Source organism: Lynx rufus, unplaced genomic scaffold (genome assembly GCF_022079265.1).
Source record: "Lynx rufus isolate CCGP_SWC_20201006 ecotype Redwood Valley unplaced genomic scaffold, mLynRuf1.p SCAF_6, whole genome shotgun sequence".
Taxonomy (NCBI): domain Eukaryota; kingdom Metazoa; phylum Chordata; class Mammalia; order Carnivora; family Felidae; genus Lynx; species Lynx rufus.
The window spans coordinates 105,155,185-105,175,192 of NW_025814878.1; the positions used below are offsets into that span (position 1 = coordinate 105,155,185).

The following is a 20,008-nucleotide window of genomic DNA, read 5'->3' on the forward strand; positions in this document are numbered from 1 at the left end:
GAGAGCGACGGCACAGGGATTTGTTAGCGTCATCTAAAGGCGCCAGGCGGCCTGGCTAAAAGAAACGGTGGTGTGCTGAACCCCGCGGAGCTTGGCTATGGTCATGGCCCTGAGGGTGCTGACTCGCGCTATGGGCTCACTGAGCCTGACGACCCCGGCCGTCGCCACCCTCAGCTCGAGCCTGCTCCCGGCCGCCCAGGTAATCCACCCTATCTCGGAATGAGGCTGTTCCTATTCGGGCCGCTGGAGTGGGCACCCTGGGATGGGAGACGGAGAATGCGAGTCTGGTCAGGAGTCACGCCGGCCTGGGACGTTGGATAAGTCACTCTCAGCCTCAGCTTTCTCTTCTCTAATTGTGGCTGTTCCACAGGGTCACAGGATTCCTCAGACGAGATATTGGAGGTGAAAGTATCTTACAGATAACTGTACAGATTTCAATAACTGACGTTGAGTGTCAGTCATACGCCAAGCATAAGTAATAGATGTTTTAAATAAATGAACTCCTAGGGCGCCTGAGTAGCTCAGTCTGTTAAGCATCCGAATTCGGCTTGGGTCGTGATCTCATGGGGCTCGCTGCTGACAGCGTGGAGCCCGCTTGGGATCCTCTCTGCCTGTCTGCCCCTCCCCTGCTTGTGCGCACTCTCCCTCTCTCTCAAAAATAACTCCTTGCAACCACTGTATAAGGTAATTATCATTACCATTTTACGTATGAGAAAATTGATCAGCAGTCCAAGGTCATACATCAACTGTTGGAGCTACACAGTCTGGCTTCAAAGCCTTGTCTCTTAAACCATTAAAGACGAGTTATTCCTGAGATCAGAGAATGCAGGGCAAGATAGCAATATTAGGAGGCTAAGGTAAAGGTATCCTCAAAGTTCCTGGTGGGCAGTTAGTGAGTCACAGAAAAGAGAAGTTGTAAGTCTTGTTCCTCTGGACCTTTCTGGGTGATGGTAGAGTTTGGCAGATGCATACTAAAAATCAAAACCAAACCAACCTACTCTGTGAAATGCTGGGGATACAGCAGGGAACAAGACAGAAATGACCCTTCCCCTCCACCCACGTCTGAAATACTCCCAGAAACATAAATTCAGAGGGGCAAAAGGCATTGGTGCTGATGGTGGCACATGGATATGGGAAAGTTACCAGCTTTGGAGAAGGGAGTTGTTTAGGGAAGGAAGAGTTTCCCACAGAAGGAGAGGTTTGAGCCAAATTTGGAAGGAGATGCACCAAGGGGGAGAATATTCCATTGAAGAAGTACCTCAAATGAGGAGAGATAATCAATACACATACACCTGTATAAACATTCCACCCTGGTATTTGTGCAAGGGTGAAGGGTGGAGCTTTTGGACAGCTGGTCTGGGACATTCTTAGCAGGAAGTAGGCTACTTGGTCTATTCCTTTACCCTTGGTTCTCCGATGCTTCTTCAGTTACCTTTCAAGGTAAAGAGATTTGTTTATCTCTAGGTGACAAGCAGTACCCTCCTCCAGCTGCCCTCTTCCTCATTGTTGCTCCTCTGCCGCCCAGTGCTTACATCTGTGGCCCTTAGTGCCAATTTTGTGTCCTGGAAGAGTCGTACCAAGTACACCATCACACCAGTGAAGATGAGGAAGTCTGGGGGCCGAAACCACACAGGTGAGACCAAGGGAGAAAGGATTTAAGCATTAAAGGGGAAAAACATGTTAGGATCCCAGGTCTATTTATTGAAAAGCAGAGGAATTTATTGAAAAACATGTTAGGATCCTAGGCCTATTTATTCAAAAATTTATTGGACTCCTTTTGCATGTAGTAGGTGTGTAAGAAACAAAGAGTATAACACAAAGCAACATGAAGATAGTCTGTGCTCCTAAAGACTATCTAGGTAATTAAAGAAAACCAGACATATACATGAAGTTAATTATATTTTTCTTCATGCCTTTCAAAAATTTATGGGGTGCCTGGGTGGTTCAGTCAGTTAAGTGTCCAACTTTGGCTCAGGTCATGATCTCATGGCTTGTGAGTTCGAGCCCTGCATTGGGCCCTGTGCTGACAGCACAGAGCCTGGAGCCTGCTTCGGATTCTGTGTCTCCGGCTCTCTCTGCCCCTCCCCCACTCTTATCGCCCCCCCCACCTCAAAAATAAATACATATTTTATTTTTAAAAATTAAAAAAAATGAAAAAAATTTACAATAGCTGAGCACTATTTACACCACTCAATAAACTTTTAGCATTCAATAATCTGTAGAGATTTTGTCTGGAAGTTTTATGTAATTTCAATATCTTATAATTATGTTCTTATCAAGTTCCATGTAGGTGTTTCCCCACCCCCGTTTACCATTTGCTATGCAAATTTTTTGTCATTTTCTGCTCATCTCATAATGTTGGGAAGCATTGCTCTCTGCCCAGAATGGGCCTGTTCCCACTGCTAGGAACTGATCATCTGACCTGGGTCATGTCTCTGCACTTTCCTGACCACAGGCCGAATCCAAGTGCATGGTATTGGCGGGGGCCACAAGCAACGTTATCGCATGATTGATTTTCTGCGGTTCCGGCCTGAGCTGGAAGCAAAGCCAGGACCCTTTGAGGAGAAGGTCATCGTGGTCCGCTATGATCCCTGTAGGCAAGTTTGGGATGTGAGATGATAATAGTGTAACTGAATGACTGTTCTGTGGCTTTTCAGAAGATATAGGGCTGCCTAGATGATCTGCTCATATGTCCCTCACCCTGAACAGATCAGCAGACATAGCTCTGGTTGCTGGGGGCAGCCGGAAACGCTGGATCATTGCCACAGAAAACATGCAGGCTGGAGATATAATCCTGAACTCTGATCACATAGGCCGAATGGCAGGTAAGAGATGGCCACCAGACGTGTATGGGCTCAAAGGATGCAAGGGGTCTGGTGCTGATGAAATTCTGTCTTTTAGTTGCTGCTCGGGAAGGGGATGCACATCCTCTTGGGGCCTTGCCTGTGGGGACTCTCATCAACAACGTGGAGAGTGAGCCAGGCCGGGGGGCCCAGTATATCCGAGCTGCAGGTATGAGGAAATGAGCTGCTTGGGGGTCTTACAATTTGGAAGGCCAAAGAGTACCTGAGGTCACAATTCTCTGAACCCTTGGACTCTTATGTGGTCCACTGGCAGAGAAAAAGAAGGAAAAACAAGGAAAATGAGAATGGAGAGGTGCATGTGTCTTGACTTAAAACATTGCATGCATCCTGCTTCATTGTATCTGCTCCTAAAGGGCAAAGCAAGGGCAGGGTATGGGGTATGTCCCCCTGTAAATCTGCTCCTACCTTTTCCTTTTTGGAGGGTGGCAAAGCTCCTTCTCCCTTACCCAGGGACATGTGGTGTGCTGCTACGGAAGGTGAATGGGACGGCCATCATCCAGCTGCCTTCCAAGAGACAGATGCAGGTGTGTGTGTGTGGGTACAGGTGGGAGGACCAGCAAAGGAGGAAGTTTTGGAATGTACCCTTCTTGTCCAGGTTAGTTCCCAGGTGTTTTGTGTTGGGAACTACCATGAGCTAGGTGTGTCCTTTTCTGCCATGTGACTAGGCATGTCCTGTCAGTTTGACACTGTAATAGACAGGGAACAATGCCTCTTGTTTTCAACTACCATAGGACCTGCCGTCTGGTTCAATTATGCTGTGGTTTTCTCCTGTCCTCTCCCTTCTCTCAGTGAGTGTAAGAAGCCTCAGAGTCATGCAGTCAACAATGTCAGGCTCTTTCCCCATGATGCATTCTCCTCCATCTGTTTTCTCTGTCAGGTTCTGGAAACGTGCATGGCAACAGTAGGCCGGGTATCCAACGTTGATCATAACAAAAGGGTCATCGGCAAGGCTGGGCGGAACCGCTGGCTAGGCAAGAGGCCTTCCAGCGGGCTATGGCACCGCAAGGGGGGCTGGGCTGGCCGCAAGATTCGGCCACTGCCCCCTATGAAGAGTTACGTGAAGCTGCCCTCGGCTGCTGCCCAAAGCTGAGATCCCTGGATTCTAATAAAATCACCCCTCATTTTTAGCAGTTACTGTTTTTGGGGGGAGGGAGGATTGCACATACTAGACCCGGAAAAAAACACCAGAGCAAACAAGGACGGGAGAGGAGAAAGGACGATATGGGGCAAAGACTGGAGCTGCTCATTTCCAGCCGCGCCCCCCCCAACCCCCACCCTGTGCCAGTTTTTTTCTATGTAATGGTAGAGGGGAGAATAAATGACCTCCAAGGTCTCCTGTTCTGACTTCGGGAGTCGGGGAGAGCACTTCCGGTGGAAGGAAGGGGAATGAAAAGGAAGAGGAAAGGGCGGCACGGAGGAGGTGCCGCGCGTCGCCGAGGTGGCACTGACGACTCCGCCCCGGAGCTCTCCCAGGGCCCCTAGCTTTCCGCTGGGTCTGGCGGAAATGAGCCACGACTCCGGGCAGGCGGGCAGGCGGCGGAGCCCCCAGAGCTGGGCGGGCGGCGCCGCAGGCTGGGCCCCGTCTCCGCCCTGCCCCGCCCTACCCAGGCTGCCGCTGACCTGCGCGCTGGGCGGTGACAGTGGCCGCCGAGGTGCTCTGTCCCTGCACGCCACGCCCCCTGCCTGCCCGCTTGTCCTTCGGAGGCACGCCCCCTCCCGCCTCTCCGCCTCGACCCCCCTCGGGGGCCCAGGCGGGGCCCAAACCTCCGCCAGCATCGCCGCCATCGTCTGCGCCGCCGTCCCTAGCTCAGCGAAGGAGAGGCCTCGCGCCGGATCCCCATCGCCTTCTGAGGTGGCCAGAGCCCCCCCGCCCCTACCCTGGATTTTCCTCCGCACTCTCGCCCACCGAGCCGCGCGCGCGCGCACCCGATTTCGCGTCCCCCACCCCAGTTCCACAGTGCCTTGGGATTCTCGTTTATCTGGCCTAGCCCCCTTCCCCGCACCTTGCCGCGCGCCCCCGGCTTCTAGGGTCCACCTAGCCTCCCGCCGTTCAACCCACCGGGTCTCCTGTCGCCCCCACCGGCCTTGCTGCTCCAGTGTCTCCAGTCCTGCGCGCCTGCAGCCCACCAGGCTTTCCTCCCAGCCCCTCGCGCCTTGCCCCCCTATCCCACCAATTCTCCCCCACCAAATCTCTTGCCTCTGTGACACACTCCTGCGCTTCAACCATTGGAGCTAGCATCCCTTCCCAGACACACTCGGGATCTCACTCCCCACCCCCACTCCCCAACACACACCCCTCGGGGCTTCATGGATCCCCTTCTCAGGGCTGCTGCCTATGGCAGTGCTTTGGGATTAATTATGGCAAGGCTCCCCTGCCCCCACTGTCCCCACTGCTCCAAACCAACCCACTCCAGGCTGCAGGGCCTTCGACCCTCCTTTCAACCAAATTTTGTGTTCTTAGAACAAACACCCTAGTGTTCCCCTGCTTAGGCCTGGCCCCACCCAGCCTGCAGCAGGCAACTCCTGGGCCCTTCTTTACCCCAGCCAACCTGACAGCTGTTGCCACACTTGCTTCCCCAACTCCTGGATGTCCTTGGTTTTTGGAACTCCCCCTCTCATTTTAGCTTGACTGTTCTCTTTTCCTTCTGTGTCTCAGGTGCCAGGATGGTGGGGGAACTCCGCTACAGGGAATTCAGAGTGCCCCTGGGGCCGGGCTTGCATGCCTATCCAGATGAGCTGATCCGCCAGCGGGTGGGCCATGATGGGCATCCTGAGTACCAGATCCGCTGGCTCATCCTCAGGCGTGGGGATGATGGGGAAGGGGGCTCTAGCCAAGTGGACTGCAAGGCCGAACACATTCTGCTGTGGATGTCCAACGATGAGATCTATGCCAACTGCCACAAGATGCTGGGTGAGGATGGCCAGGTCATCGGACCTTCTCAGGAGATTGCAGGGGAAGCTGGGGCCCTGGACAAATCTGTGCTGGGGGAAATGGAAACCGATGTGAAGTCTTTGATTCAGAGGGCCCTCCGGCAGCTGGAGGAGTGTGTGGGCACCATCCCTCCTGCTCCTTTGCTTCACACTGTCCACGTACTCAGCGCCTACGCCAGCATCGAGCCCCTCACTGGTGTATTCAAAGACCCAAGGGTCCTGGACTTGCTCATGCACATGTTGAGTAGTCCTGATTACCAGATTCGCTGGAGCGCGGGCCGGATGATACAAGCCCTGGCCTCTCATGATGCTGGTGAGAAGCATTGTGGGGAGAAAGGAAGGGGAAGGTAGGTCAGCTCAGGGCCTTACAGGACACTGTGGCAAGAGCCTCTGCCTCATCAGTGCCTGAATGATTCTGTTGCCTTTCTCTTTGAGTTGGGAGAAAAGGGGGTAGGAAGGTGGTGGGGGCATCTCTGCAGGAAGAGGAAGGATGCCTAGCTGGGGGGATGCCTGGCTGGGTCAGTCAGTGGAGCACGGTACTCTTGATCTCGGGGTCATGAGTTCAAGCCCCATGTTAGGTGTAGAGATTACTCTAAAAAATAATAAAAGAAAGAGGACTGAGTCTTCAAGAACCTCCTATTAATTGGATCTCTATGCCAAGAAAGAGTTATTAGACAATTACAGATATAGATATTGCAGATATAGGTAGGTAGGTAGGTAAGTAGGTAGAGAGATCTATCGATCCTGTGTGTGGCAACAAGGGATCAGACTAAGACAGTAGAGGATCTAGGAGGGATGCCTGGGAAGGGCAATGTTAGGGGGCAGTTACTGACTGGGGTGTGGGTTTCAGGGACCCGGACCCAGATTCTTCTGTCGCTGAGCCAGCAAGAAGCCATTGAGAAACACCTAGATTTTGACAGCCGCTGTGCTCTGCTAGCTCTGTTTGCACAGGCCACACTCTCTGAACACCCCATGTCTTTTGAGGGTATCCAGCTACCACAGGTATTCTGTGGGGAGGTGGTGGGGGGGGCTGTGGACAAGATCTAGGGACCAGACCTTTGCACCCACCCTTGAAGGGTGGTGTGGAAAGGGGAGCTAGAGCTGGGACAAGGTGGACATAGGCCAAAGGTTGCATCCTACAGGTCCCAGGAAGGCTTCTCTTCTCCCTGGTGAAGCGCTATTTGCATGTCACTTCTCTTCTGGACCAGCTGAATGACAGTGCTGCAGAACCAGGAGCCCAGAACAACTCTGCTCCCGAGGAGTTGAGTGGGGAGAGGGGTCGACTGGAGCTGGAGTTCAGCATGGCCATGGGCACCCTCATCTCAGAGCTTGTGCAGGCCATGCGCTGGGACTGGGCCTCAAGCAAACAGGGGCCCTCAGCACGGTCTTCGTGCTCCATCTTCCAGCCCCAGCTGGCAGAGGCCGGCCCAGGGCTGCCACCCGCCCGGGTCCGGCCCTCCATTAGGAGGTCAAGGAGGTTCCGCCCTCGCTCTGAGTTTGCAAGTGGCAATACTTATGCCTTGTACGTGCGAGAGACGCTGCAGGCTGGGATGCGAGTTCGCATGCTGGATGACTACGAGGAGGTCAGCGCTGGGGACGAGGGTGAGTTCCGGCAGAGCAACAACGGCGTGCCCCCCGTGCAGGTGAGTGAGGGTGCATGTGGGACACTGTTGGGGATTTAGCTGGGGAAGTATAACTGGGGTTCTGTGCAGGGGGCTCTGGCAGGCCACCCACTGAGAAAGCCCCCATGGGGACTGGAATGGTTAAAGGGGATCAACAGTTGAGAAGAGAGCCATTGGAGAGCTGAGAAAGTTGGAGTTGAGGGAGCTATCAGGTCAGGAAGACTCACTCCCAGGAAGAAACATATTGATATAGCAAGACTTTCCTAAAGGTCAGGGTCAGGGAGAGAGTAGGTGAGGCCAGGAGGAAGTGCGGGGAGCATGAGCCATCAAAGGATAGGGTGGGAGGAGAAGCAGAGCCCATCCCCAGAGGAGAAGGCATCCTTTGTGTGTGTGTTCATGTTCTCCATATGCCAGCGTTGTGTTATTTGGAGGTTGTTCCAGACCTGGTCAGGTGGTCAGCCTGAGGGCTGTATGTCCTCATCATTGGGCCACAGCCAGTCATTGAGTGAGCCTTCTCTTCCCCTTCTCTTTTTTCCCATATCCTCCAGGTGTTGTGGGAGTCGACAGGCCGCACCTACTGGGTACACTGGCACATGCTGGAAATTCTGGGCTTTGAGGAAGACATTGAAGATGTGGTTGAGGCTGATGAGAACCATGGGGCTGTGGTCAGTGGAGCCCTGGGTGTAGGTGAGCCCTGGGAGAAAACAGGGTCAGCGCTGAGCAAAGGAACAGTGGTCTGGCTGGGTGGGCAGTGACATCCCCGTGCCCTGTGACCTGTAGCCACAGCCTTGCCCTCCTGGCGGTGGAAGCCCATGACAGAGCTCTATGCGGTGCCCTACGTGCTGCCTGAGGATGAGGATGCTGAAGAAAGTGAACACTTGACCCAGGCAGAATGGTGGGAGCTCCTCTTCTTCATCAAGAAGCTGGATGGACCTGACCATCAGGAGGTTCTCCAGATCCTTCAGGAGAACCTGGATGGCGAGGTAGAGCCAGTCCGGACACCCAGAAGTTGGAGGGCTCACTGCAAGGGCTGGACTGTGACAGAGCATTTGAAGGCTGAGGATGGGGAGTGGAGGTCCACAGTTGTAAGGAGCTGCAGGGAAGAGATCTAGAATGTTCAGAGGCATTGGCAAGCTGTGTGAGAAAAGGCAGCTGCCAGCCATGAGAGGTTCCTCAAGGAGAGGATGTGTGTAGAGATCCCCACCCCTACCAACTGCCCCTGGAGCCTCTGTGCCAGCAGGGCTACCTACAGTGAGAGCTTCTCCCCGATGACAGATTCTGGATGACGAGATCCTGGCTGAGCTGGCTGTGCCCATGGAGTTGGCCCAGCACCTACTGCTGGCTCTGCCACAGCGACTCGATGACAGCGCTCTCAGAGACCTGCTCAACTGCCGTGTCTACAGGAAATATGGGCCTGAGGCCCTGGCAGGGCAGCCAGCTTACCCAACCCTGCCAGAAGCCCAGGCCCAGCCTCAGGAATCAGCAGATGCATCCAGAGTGGAAGGTGCGATGCCAAAAAGACCCTGCAACTCTGCAGACTGGCTCTAGGAGAGTGCTAGCCCAGGAGAGGCGTCTGTGCGGTTTTTGTGCCTGTCTGGAACAGGTGGCACTTTAGGAAGAATCTGAAGCTTAGAGTCGCTCCCTCCAATGAGTGAGGGAGGATGGAAAGTCAGAAAATACAAGAGATTTGAGCCTTAAAAAGCCCCCACGTTTGGGGGCGCCTGTGGGTGGCTCAGTTGGTTCGTTGTTCAACCCTTGATTTCCACTCAGGTCATGATCCAAGAGTCATGAGATCGAGCCCCACACCCAGTGCGGAGCCTACTTAAGATTCTCTCTCTGCCCCTCCCCTGTCCTCTCTCTCCCCCCCCCCCAAAAAAAGTCCCCACATTGGACTTTTTCTATTGTAGAGAAAGCCAAATTATTGCATGCTTTTAGATACAGGGAAATGCTCTGCTGTTTGCAGACAGGAAGCTCCTTTGCTATTTTAAGAATATAAAACATAACATTTGTCACAAAATTGCCTTATAAATGCGTTCAGAGATGCCCTAAGATCCCCAAACCTAACTTTTAGGGGGGGCCAAAAAAACAACGTTTTTAGGAGGCACTAGGAATTATGAATCTGTCTGTCCTTTTCTCATCCTAACATCACCGACAATGGCCAACCTTTGTAACTTCCATCTTCCCGTAGGAAAAGAACCCCCAACTCAGTGTCCCGACACTCCTCTGAGGCGACTGATGGAGGGCTGCGGTCTGCCTGGCAGAATCTTCCTGGACCTGGAGCGAGCCCTCAGCTCAGAGGGGCCTCGGGAGATGGAGATCAAGCCGCTCCTGCTGCAGCTACAGAGGCAGCCCCAGCCCTTCCTCACCCTGATGCGGGGCCTCGACACCCCAGCGGCCAACAAGGCCCTGCACCTGACCGTTCTGAGGTGAGGGGGTGGGGAGGGGCATTTGGCAAAGGGGTCTTTGAGGCTGGCTACACATCTCTCTGCTGCTGCCGCCCGCTCCCCAGGATCCTGATGCAGCTGGTGGACTTCCCCGAGGCGCTGCTGCTCCCCTGGCACGAGGCCATGGATGCCTGCATGGCCTGCCTGCGGTCACCAGACACTGACCGAGAGGTACCCCTGCCCTGCTCCGGGGAGACGCTAGAGGGAGAGGGCGTAGGGCAGCCTCTGATGAGGCAGACCCCCTCCCTGGGCGAGGCTTGGGAGGGCACAATGGAGCCTTTGCGCTCTTGGTTTGGAATTTGTTTTTAAAACTGAATTTTATTTTTTCAAATAGGTAATACATTCATACAGGTCACAAATCAAAACAGTACAACAAGGTATACACTGAGAATTCCCACTTCTACCTCTTCTCACTTCCACCCAATTTTCCCAGTGCTTCTCCGCATGTACCTTATTGGTTACCATTTGTATTAATTTATGTGTCCTTCTGGTGTATCCTTATGCAAATGCAAATATAAGCAAACCCAAGTGTGTGATCTTACATGCCATCTCCTTTCTTACACAAAAGGTTATGCCTGTATTACAGTAAAAGCCTTGGTACCTCCTGTTTGGCTGGGCCTGTGGGGATAAGGTGGATGAAGGAGGTAGAGAGGACATCACATCTCAGAGTCTCCTGCCACAGGGAGGTCCTGGGCTTGCAAGGCTTGGCAGTGGGTGTCTGCAGTGCACACCTTTGGGCTGTTACCCAGGTTTTCATTTCAGAGGTAGACTCATTGAGTGTCCCTCTGCGCCCCCTCCCTGCCTGTGCTTAGGGCCTGAGCATCTCAAAATGCAGCCCCACAACTGGTTCTTGGGACACAGCCTAAAAGGGAACAACCTGGGAAGCTCTCTGCACCCATTGCCAACAAAATCAGTGGTTGAGAACCCCAGGATGGCAGAGCATCTCTTAGCTTTTCCTTATCTGTTTGCCTTAGGTTCTCTAACTCCACTCAGCCCTCGTGTCTCCCCGCTTCCTGCCTGTTTACTTCCTCACTCTGTCTTTTCACTGCAGTTGCCCCGGCACCCAGCGGGTGTAGAGTAAATACTACTGAAGATGCCCTGTGGCCTGTGCCTTGTGCCCTTTATGCACCCACCCTGTCCCCATGTCAGGTGCTCCAGGAACTCATCTTCTTCCTGCACCGCCTGGCCTCTGTGAGCAGGGACTACGCCGTGGTGCTGAATCAGCTGGGAGCCCGAGACGCCATCTCCAAGGCACTGGAAAAGCACCTGGGAAAACTGGATCTGGCTCAGGAGCTGCGGGACATGGTGTTCAAGTGTGAGAAGCATGCCCACCTCTACCGGAAACTCACCACCAACATCCTGGGAGGCTGCATCCAGGTCAGGAAAGAGGGCAGGGGGAGGCTGTGGGTTCGCAGCTGGGTAAGAATATGAAACCTGAGTGGGACCGGAGGAAGGGGCCGTGTTCCTGAATTTGGGAAAGACAGGAGAGTCTGATGAGCCTGTGGGCATTTGTTCTCTGCACCACCTTCCGCATCTCCCACTCTGCTTCTGCCAGGGTTCTGGAGGAAGTCCCATTGCTGCTGGGTCTTTCCTTCATATGTGTTCCCATGTGTCCTCCATGTGTGCCCTCCCTCCTCCCCGCGCCCCTTCTCTCCGATGTTCCGGCTGCAGATGGTGTTGGGCCAGATCGAAGACCACAGACGAACCCACCGACCCATCAACATCCCCTTCTTTGACGTGTTCCTCAGATATCTGTGCCAGGGTCTGTGCCTGTCCCCACGTTACTCCACACCCCTCCGCCTCTGTTTTCCCTCCACACCTACCAGGCTGTGACGGCCACCCCTTCCCACTTGCCCCCAGGCTCCAGCGTGGAAATGAAGGAGGACAAGTGCTGGGAGAAGGTGGAGGTGTCTTCCAACCCGCACCGGGCCAGCAAGCTGACGGATCGAAACCCCAAGACCTACTGGGAGTCCAATGGCAGCGCCGGCTCCCACTACATCACCTTGCACATGCACCAGGGCATCCTCGTCAGGTAACAGGCCCCATGTATGTGCTCAGCGACACACATATGCTTTTTTTGTGACTTCCCTTTGTTTGTTTGGGGGAAGCACTGCTCCCCCCGCCCAACACAAACATGACCAAAGAGTCCTCTTGCCTCCGTCTACAAGGACCCTACTGGTTCCAGTTCTGATTGTTTCCTTTTCCCTGCTCCCAGGCAGCTGACTCTCCTGGTGGCTAGTGAAGACTCGAGCTATATGCCGGCCAGGGTGGTGGTGTTTGGGGGCGACAGCACCAACTCTCTTAACACAGAGCTCAACTCGGTAGGGACCCCTATACCATGAGACCACCTTCACAGGGTCCGCCCTCCTACCCAGACTTCTAAACTCCTAAATTCTTCCCTGTCTTGCGCCCCCTAGAATGTAGAGTCCTTTCTCCCTGTGCCTATGTGATGGCATCAGGCCCTGAGCAGTGAGGATGGCATCGGGACCCCTTTGTCAGGACCCCTTACCCCGCCCCCCCGGGCTAAGGGAAGGACAGAACAGGAGCAGACTTGAGTGCCCTCAGCATTCCCATCCACACACATGGAGGTGACAGCACTCTCTGCCCCCGACCAGGTGAACGTGATGCCCTCGGCCAGCCGGGTGATCCTCCTGGAGAACCTGACCCACTTCTGGCCCATCATCCAGATCCGCATAAAGCGCTGCCAGCAGGTTTGGCAGGAGTATGGGGTGTGGTCCGGGGACACAGAGCTCTGGGTTGTGTAACTGTTGCAGATCGTGAGCCAGAGCTCCAGGCTAGGCCCTGGGCAGCTCCAGGAATAAGGCCCAAAGGTGTGGCTGACCCCAGCCCGCTCTGAGGAGGATCAGAGCAGGTGAAAATAGGCATGTGCACATTGCAGGGCGGCATCGACACACGCATTCGGGGGTTGGAGGTCCTAGGCCCTAAGCCCACATTCTGGCCAGTGTTTCGGGAGCAGCTGTGTCGTCACACACGCCTCTTCTACATGGTTCGGGCACAGGCTTGGAGCCAGGACATAGCAGAGGACCGTAGGAGCCTCCTGCACCTGAGTTCTAGGTGTGTGCGAGCATGTGTGTGTGGCTGTGTGTGTGTGGCAGGTAAGACTATTATGGGTGGCCCTGGCCCTTCTGTGGAGGGTATAGATGGAGAGCTAACATGTTTGGGAAAGGGGCTGGCGTGCTCTACAGTTTGGGGAAGGAGAGAAAGAATAGATTTCTTTGGTGGGTTGGGAGTGGGATGTGTCTGTTAACATGGGACAGCTTCAAAGTACCGGGTGGGGATTTGGTCTGGTTGGTAGGGGCTACCCCGCCATTAGGCTGGGAAGATGCTAGGATAACTTACATCTTGAGCCTCTGACACCTGCCTCCCCCATCCTCACCCCCAGGCTCAATGGGGCTCTGCGTCAGGAGCAGAATTTTGCTGATCGCTTCCTCCCTGACGATGAGGCCGCCCAAGCGCTGGGCAAGACCTGCTGGGAGGCCCTGGTCAGCCCCCTGGTGCAGAACATCACCTCCCCTGGTAACCATTGCGACCCCTGGCCCCACTAACCGGCCCCTTCTTGTTCTGCCCCAGAGCCACCTATATTATGCCCTTGGCCCTTTTGGTACCTATGTTTGTTTGGTAGCCCAGTGCCCCCCTTCTCCTAACCACCTCCTTTCCTACATCTCCCAGGTGTCAGCTGACACCATAAGGACAGGTGGGCCTTGCTACCTGCGCCAACCCCATATGTTCTGTCCAATCCCTTTCTTGGTGCTTTCGTCCTCTTCCCCTGCCCTGGAGACATGGCCCACCACAGCTTGTTTTTCCCAATCTCCAGATGAGGATGGAATCAGCCCCCTGGGCTGGCTGCTGGACCAGTACTTGGAGTGTCGGGAGGCTGCCCACAATCCCCAGAGCCGCGCAGCTGCTTTCTCCTCACGGGTGCGCCGCCTCACCCACCTGCTGGTGCACGTGGAGCCCTGTGAGGCGCCCCCTCCAGCGGTGGCCGCTCCCCGGCCCAGTGAGTACCTGAGATTCAGGTGGGAGCTCGGTTAGGATGGCCTTCTGTCCCTCCTCCCGCTTTCCCTCCCTACCCACTAAGCCTGTTCACCTGTTTGTTTCACCCCCGCTCAGGAGCATCGTTCTGGGGTGGCAGGAGGTCAGGAACAGCCCCGGGGCTCACGCTGAGCTGAGGGGCTGCTCCCACCTTGCCTCTGCCCCCTCCCCTGTCTCCACAGAAGGCAGAAACAGAAGCCATGACTGGAGCTCCCTGGCTACCCGGGGGCTTCCCAGCAGCATCGTGAGAAACCTGACCCGCTGCTGGCGGGCTGTGGTGGAGGAGCAGGTGGGCAGGGGCGGGTGCTGGGGAGGGAGGATGCAACTGTCTGGTGGCATGCTGGGCTGTCCCTTCACGCTGCAGCCGCTCTCCTCCAGGTGAACAACTTTCTGACCTCACGCTGGCGGGATGGTGACTTTGTGCCGCGTTACTGTGAACACTTCCATAATCTGCAGAAGTCGAGCTCGGAACTGTTTGGGCCACGGGCAGCCTTCCTGCTGGCACTGCAGAACGGCTGTGCTGGTGCCTTGCTGAAGCTCTCATTTCTCAAAGCTGCCCACGTAAGCCTCCCGCCCTCGCCTCTGCCCTGGACCTCTCCCTGCAAACCCCCCCCTTCCCCACCTTCTCAAAACGACCACCCTTCCGTTCCCATTCAGCAAGGAACATGTATGGGTATATAACCATGTTTTAAAGATTCAGAGAGGGGCGCCTGGGTGGCTCAGTCGGTTGAGCGTCCAACTTCGGCTCAGGTCATGATCTTTGGGTTCGTGAGTTCGAGCCCTGCGTCCAGCTCTGTGCTGAAAGCTCAGAGCCTGGAGCCTGCTTTAGATTCCGTGTCTCCCTTTCTCTCTGCCCCTCCCCCACTCACACCTGCTTGCTTGCTCTCTCTCAAAAATAAACATTTAAAAATTTTAAATAAAAAGTGAAAGAAACACGTAGCGACCTGTGTAGCATGCTGTGCTAATATATCTTGATGTACTTTCTTCAGTCTGCATGCATGATTTAACAGTTTACTCACGAGTAGCTAAAATGCTTTAGCCTGTTGTTTTTTGACCGTTACCTTAAAAGCCTTATTTCAGAGTTGCTATTTGTCCTTATTTTTTATTTAAAAAAATTTTTTTTAACATTTATTCATTTTTGAGAGAGAGACAGAGTGTGAGCGGGGGAGGGGCAGAGAGACAGAGACAGAGACAGAATCTGAAAGCAGGCTCCAGGCTGCCAGCACAGAGCCCGACACGGGACTCGAACTTATGAACCATGAGATCATGATTTTTTTATTTTTGTATAAATTCCATCTAATGGATGTACTATAATTTACTCCAGCATTCCTTAAATATTTAGTAAGTGCTTAAAATGTGTCAGGCACTGTGATAAGAGCAAGTTCCCTGTCCTCAAAGTTTATTGTCTTCTCGGGAAGGCGCACACTTAAGCAGATGACACACTAAGGCTAAGCGCCCTGGCAAGCCGACAGTAGCGCATGGGGAGCTGAAGCAGTGGCTCCTTGAGTTGCTCCTGGTCATTCTGTTGTATCAGGAACACTGCAGTGTGACCATCTTTGTCCACATAAATTATTAACTCCCATTAAATTATTGTCATTAGTTTAATTTTTAGACATGTTCGGTGTGCAAAAACACTTCCTAATTAATTTGCATAACTGTTAACCACTTTATAAAAGTTTGGTAAGTGGGGTGTCTGGGTGGCTCGGTCGATTAAGCGTCCGACTTCAGCTCAGGTCATGATCTTGCAGTTCATGAGTTCGAGCCCCACGTTGAGATCTGTGCTGACAGCTCAGAGCCTGGAGCCTGCTTCGGATTCTGTGTCTCCCTCTCTCTCTGCCCCTCCCCTGCTCATGCTCTGTCTCTCTCTCTCTCAAAAATAAATAAAACATTAAAAAAAAATTTTTTTTTTTAAGTTTAGCAAAAGTGTTGACCAACTTACGAGGCAGCTTAGCTGTTCATATCTACTTCCTCAGACCTTCCTCTCTGCTCCCACTCACCTCCTCCAGTCACGCGTTCAGGGTTTTCCTGTGCCCTCCCCATTGCCCAGGTGAGTGAGCAGTTTGCCCGGCACATTGACCAGCGGATCCAGGGCAGTCGGATTGGCGGAGCCCGGGGGATGGAGATGCTAGTGCAGCTGCAGCGATGCCTGGAGACAGTCCTAATTTTCTCTGGCCTGGAGATAGCCACCACCTTCGAGCATTACTACCAGTGAGTGTGGACCTGGGGAGCGGATGACAGGGGCAGGTGCCGGGCGAGCACCTGGGAGTCTGGGGTTGGGGCAGTCTGGAGTCCTGGCGCAGGCAGCTGGGCCAGGCCGAGTGCCCACACTGAGGCTCGGCCTGGCCTGTGTGTGACACCGCAGGCACTACATGGCAGACCGTCTCCTGGGCGTGGGCTCGAGCTGGCTGGAGGGGGCCGTGCTGGAGCAGATCGGTCCCTGCTTCCCCAACCGCCTCCCCCAGCAGATGCTGCGGAGCCTGAGCATGTCCGAGGAGCTGCAGCGCCAGTTCCACGTCTACCAGCTCCAGCGGCTGGATCAGGAGCTCCTGAAGCTGGAGGACACTGAGAAGAAGATACAGGTGGGTGGCGGTAAAGGGATTAGCACGTGGGGAGGTAGGAGGAAGAGAGGAGAGGAGTAGACCAGAGGAGGCCCACCGGCTGTCGGGAACCCCATCTCTTCTGCAGGGGGGCCACGAGGCCAGTGACAGGGAGCACAAGAGAGAGAAGGCAGAGGAGGCAGAAGGAGCGGGGGCAGCAGCGGCCACAGATGCGGCAGGGGAAGAGGAGGAGGACGAGGAGGAAGATGAGGATCTCTACTATGAAGGGGCGATGCCAGAAGTGTCCGTGCTGGTCCTGTCACCACGCTGCTGGCCCACTGCCTCCATCTGCCACACGCTGACCCCCAGAACCTGCCTGCCGGCCTATCTCAGGGGCACTTTGAACCGATATTCCAACTTCTACAACAAGAGTGAGGAGCTGGGCAGAGGGCGGGCGGGGGCCGGTGGGGGGGAATGGCTGGAAGAGGATGGGATTCAGGGAAAGGGCCTGTGGGTGGGGCTGGGCCCCGGGGTAGGAGCCTCAGTGAAGAAAGTGAGGAGCTTAGGTTTGGCGTGAGGGGGTGGGGTTGTCAAGCACCAGATCCCCAGACTGTTGCCTTTTCCATGCTTAAAACAGACATAGGACTCTCTTTAGAGAGTGGGAGGTGGGGAGGATGGAGTCAAGCGCACCTGAGGTCACCAGAAGGGACCTCCCTCAGTGGCAGGGCTCTGGCTCCTGGTCAGTCACCATAACCTAAGCTTCCCATTGGGGGCTGATCCTGGCCTGGGCAGCAACACAGGAGGGGGAAGAGACTCAGACACTGCCCTCAGGGGGCTCCCAGACTAACCAGGGAGAACTCATTTCTCGTGGATATTCCAGTTTGATGAGAGCCCCAGTCCTTCCTCATTTTGTGGTTTTGGTCTCCCTTAAAAAAATGGGGAACTCCTGGAAGTCACTGATCAGAGTCCCCCTGCACAAGGCTAGGCACAGAGTGGGCTCCCGGATTCCTGAGGCTTACCCAGGAGGCAGATACAGGAAAGGCTAAGCTCTAGAAGTTCAGACCAGGAACCACGGTATCCATAAACACTGAGACACACGCTCTGCAGACATTAGCAGGAGCAGAGCTCAACCGACAGTACCCCCTCACCAGCCCTGACTCCTTTTTTCCCTGATCCTTCTCAGGCCAGAGTTACCCTGCCCTGGAGCGGGGCCCTCAGAGGCGACTGCAGTGGACATGGCTGGGTCGGGCTGAGCTGCAGTTTGGGGACCAGACCCTGCATGTGTCCACCGTGCAGATGTGGCTGCTGCTGTATCTCAATGACCTGAAGGTGGCCCTGCTCCTCTATGCATCTGTGCTCTCTGTACCTTGTCCCTCACCCTTCCTCCCTAAACCTCGACTCCCTATCCTCCCTCCCTGTACCTTCTCTGCTCCACCCCTTAGGGAAGACTAGAATGTTTCCCTCCTCTTCTTTAAGGCTGTCTCTGTGGAGAGTCTGCTGGCACTCTCCGGGCTCTCTCCAGACATGCTCAATCAGGCGATTGGGCCTCTTACCTCTTCAAGAGGCCCCCTGGACCTTCAAGAGCAAAAGGATGTCCCAGGAGGTGTGTACCTGGGGCAGAGGGGCCTCTGCTCTCAGCCTCCATGTGGGCCCCCCACTGAAGACCAGTGCTTATTTCAGGGGTGCTCAAGATTCGAGATGGCAGCGAGGAGCCCAGGCCAAGGAGGGGCAATGTGTGGCTCATCCCACCTCAGACATACCTGAAAGCAGAGGATGAAGAGGGCCGGAACTTGGAGAAGAGGCGGAACCTTTTGAATTGCCTCATTGTCCGAATCCTCAAGGCCCATGGGGATGAGGGGCTGCATATTGACCAGCTTGTCTGCCGGGTAGGTGGGGCTGGGCAGTGGGGGAAGGAACTTTCGGGTGGGGGTGGGTGGGAGCAGGGGGAGGTGGGTCCACGTTTGAAGCCTCTGGTTCACTACAGAGCCTGTACGTGTGTAAGGGGTGGGGTTGGGGCGTGCCTGATGTCCTTAGAGCTCGCTGGCTGAGGCTTGTGCCTGGAGTGGAAGCTAGAGGTGGAGTGAGCTGGGTCTCTCCAACCTGCTGTTCGCCCTTCCCTCTCCTTCCCAGGTCCTGGACGCTTGGCAGAAGGGCCCATGTCCTCCCAGGGGTTTGGTCAGCAGCCTCGGTAGGGGATCTGCCTGCAACAGTACCGATGTTCTCTCCTGCATCCTGCACCTCCTGAGCAAGGGCACAGTGAGGCGCCATGATGACCGGCCCCAGACGCTGTCCTATGCAGTCCCTGTGACTGTGATGGAGCCTCACACCGAGTCCCTGAACCCAGGCTCCTCGGGCCCCAACCCACCCCTCACCTTCCATACCCTGCAGATTCGCTCCCGGGGCGTGCCCTATGCCTCCTGCACAGGCACCCAGAGCTTCTCTACCTTCCGGTAGTCCTGGAGATGGGATCAGGGCTTTCTACAGAAATAAAATGCAGGAGTTTGGTTACATGGCTGGCGTGGTGACTGCTAAGGATCTGACAGGGGCAGCAGGGACTTTCCTGGCTAAAAGGGGAAAGGAGCCAGCCCTCTGGCTCTGACACTGTCATCCCATGCCAGGAGTCACTATTAGGGTGAGGATGGCAGCCTGGGGAGAAAGGTGGAGGGAGTCAGGTGTGACTCAGCAGCCCCTCTCAGGAGGGGAATTAAGTGAACAGGGATAGACCCCCCCCCCCACCCCTTCTCAGTATGTGGCCAGAAGTGTTTTCACCTGGCAGGTTGGAGACCCGAGTTCCCCTTGCCATGCACTGGATGGCTTGTAACTTGGGCAGACTGTTAAGCACGGCTCCATATTCTTTCATTTGTAGAACTGGACCAGAGTCACTCTGGGTTCTGATGAGCACCAGGTATGGGAGCATTTGACATGCTCATGAGGCCCTCTCTTGGCTCCCACACCCAGCAGTTAGGATAATGCAGGGCATCTTCCCTAGGTAAGGCTGACAGGGTGAAAGTGACATAAAGGACGCTTGTGGCTACTGTAGGTACCCAGGAGCCTGAGAGTGTATTCTGTCTCTAAGCTTCAGGATCTGGGCTGGAAGCAGAACTAGAAGGAACTGCAGCTCCCACAAGCTTCTGGTCATGCAGAGCCATACGGTCGCCAAAGCCAGACTCCCACTAGTAGCAGCAACAGGCCACAGGCCACTGTCAGGGAGGTTTGCTCTGTGCTGCTAGAATGGACTCCCCTGGCCCCACCCACACGAGGAGGGCAGGTCAGGCCAGGGAACCCAGTGCCAGGGGTGAAGTTCTGCATCCTGGCAGGGGTGATTAAGGGAGTGAGGAAGGAGTGACCCAGGCATCCTGAGTCCAAGGTTATTGCAGCCAAGAGATAAGGGAGAAGGCTACAGAAGAAAGGAGGTGGGGGGGAGTGAGGAAGAGTCAGGTGGTAAGAGAGGGCACAGAGGCCAGACAGGGAACTGTGTGCCGCCCAGGACTGAGATTTGGAATAGAATCTGTAAGGGAAACAGGCCAGGGCTCAGGAGAGTCAGGATGCCCAGGACA

General features: G+C 54.9%; 2 protein-coding genes across 3 annotated transcripts; both read left to right on the plus strand.

Annotated features, from left to right (window-relative positions):
- The first annotated feature begins 61 nt into the window (after nt 1-61).
- Nucleotides 62-4,171, plus strand: MRPL2 (mitochondrial ribosomal protein L2). 2 transcript variants are annotated; one of them, XM_047101430.1, is made up of 7 exons: nt 62-199; nt 1,465-1,633; nt 2,456-2,597; nt 2,710-2,825; nt 2,902-3,012; nt 3,315-3,388; nt 3,742-4,171. In XM_047101430.1, exons 1-7 carry the CDS (start codon nt 98-100, stop codon nt 3,952-3,954), a joined length of 927 nt encoding a protein of 308 aa, XP_046957386.1. In that variant the 5' UTR covers nt 62-97; the 3' UTR covers nt 3,955-4,171. The 2 variants fall into 2 exon arrangements, with proteins under 2 accessions (XP_046957386.1, XP_046957387.1); XM_047101431.1 differs by having other exon boundaries at nt 3,315-3,459; nt 3,742-3,848.
- Nucleotides 4,172-4,532: 361 nt separating this feature from the next.
- Nucleotides 4,533-18,959, plus strand: CUL7 (cullin 7). Its single transcript, XM_047101423.1, has 26 exons — nt 4,533-4,716; nt 5,521-6,108; nt 6,646-6,797; nt 6,938-7,438; nt 7,966-8,104; nt 8,198-8,400; nt 8,693-8,921; nt 9,606-9,843; nt 9,927-10,032; nt 11,011-11,238; nt 11,533-11,623; nt 11,722-11,893; nt 12,077-12,182; nt 12,477-12,572; nt 12,761-12,936; nt 13,265-13,398; nt 13,697-13,879; nt 14,097-14,203; nt 14,293-14,475; nt 15,962-16,122; nt 16,277-16,493; nt 16,600-16,882; nt 17,635-17,780; nt 17,928-18,054; nt 18,132-18,337; nt 18,582-18,959. The coding sequence occupies exons 2-26, from the start codon at nt 5,529-5,531 to the stop codon at nt 18,903-18,905; spliced, it is 5,088 nt and encodes a 1,695-aa protein (XP_046957379.1). The 5' UTR covers nt 4,533-4,716; nt 5,521-5,528; the 3' UTR covers nt 18,906-18,959.
- The last annotated feature ends 1,049 nt before the right edge of the window (nt 18,960-20,008 follow it).

Bases quoted from the DNA above. Each gene is read 5' to 3' on its own strand.
- CUL7 (XM_047101423.1), top strand. From the start codon at position 5,529: ATGGTGGGGGAACTCCGCTACAGGGAATTCAGAGTGCCCCTGGGGCCG. The intron at 8,922-9,605 runs GTGCGATGCCAA...ATCTTCCCGTAG, and splicing joins AGATGCATCCAGAGTGGAAG to GAAAAGAACCCCCAACTCAG. The intron at 16,123-16,276 runs GTGAGTGTGGAC...GTGACACCGCAG, and splicing joins ACCTTCGAGCATTACTACCA to GCACTACATGGCAGACCGTC.
- MRPL2 (XM_047101430.1), top strand. From the start codon at position 98: ATGGTCATGGCCCTGAGGGTGCTGACTCGCGCTATGGGCTCACTGAGC. The intron at 200-1,464 runs GTAATCCACCCT...GTTTATCTCTAG, and splicing joins GCCTGCTCCCGGCCGCCCAG to GTGACAAGCAGTACCCTCCT. The intron at 1,634-2,455 runs GTGAGACCAAGG...TCCTGACCACAG, and splicing joins TGGGGGCCGAAACCACACAG to GCCGAATCCAAGTGCATGGT.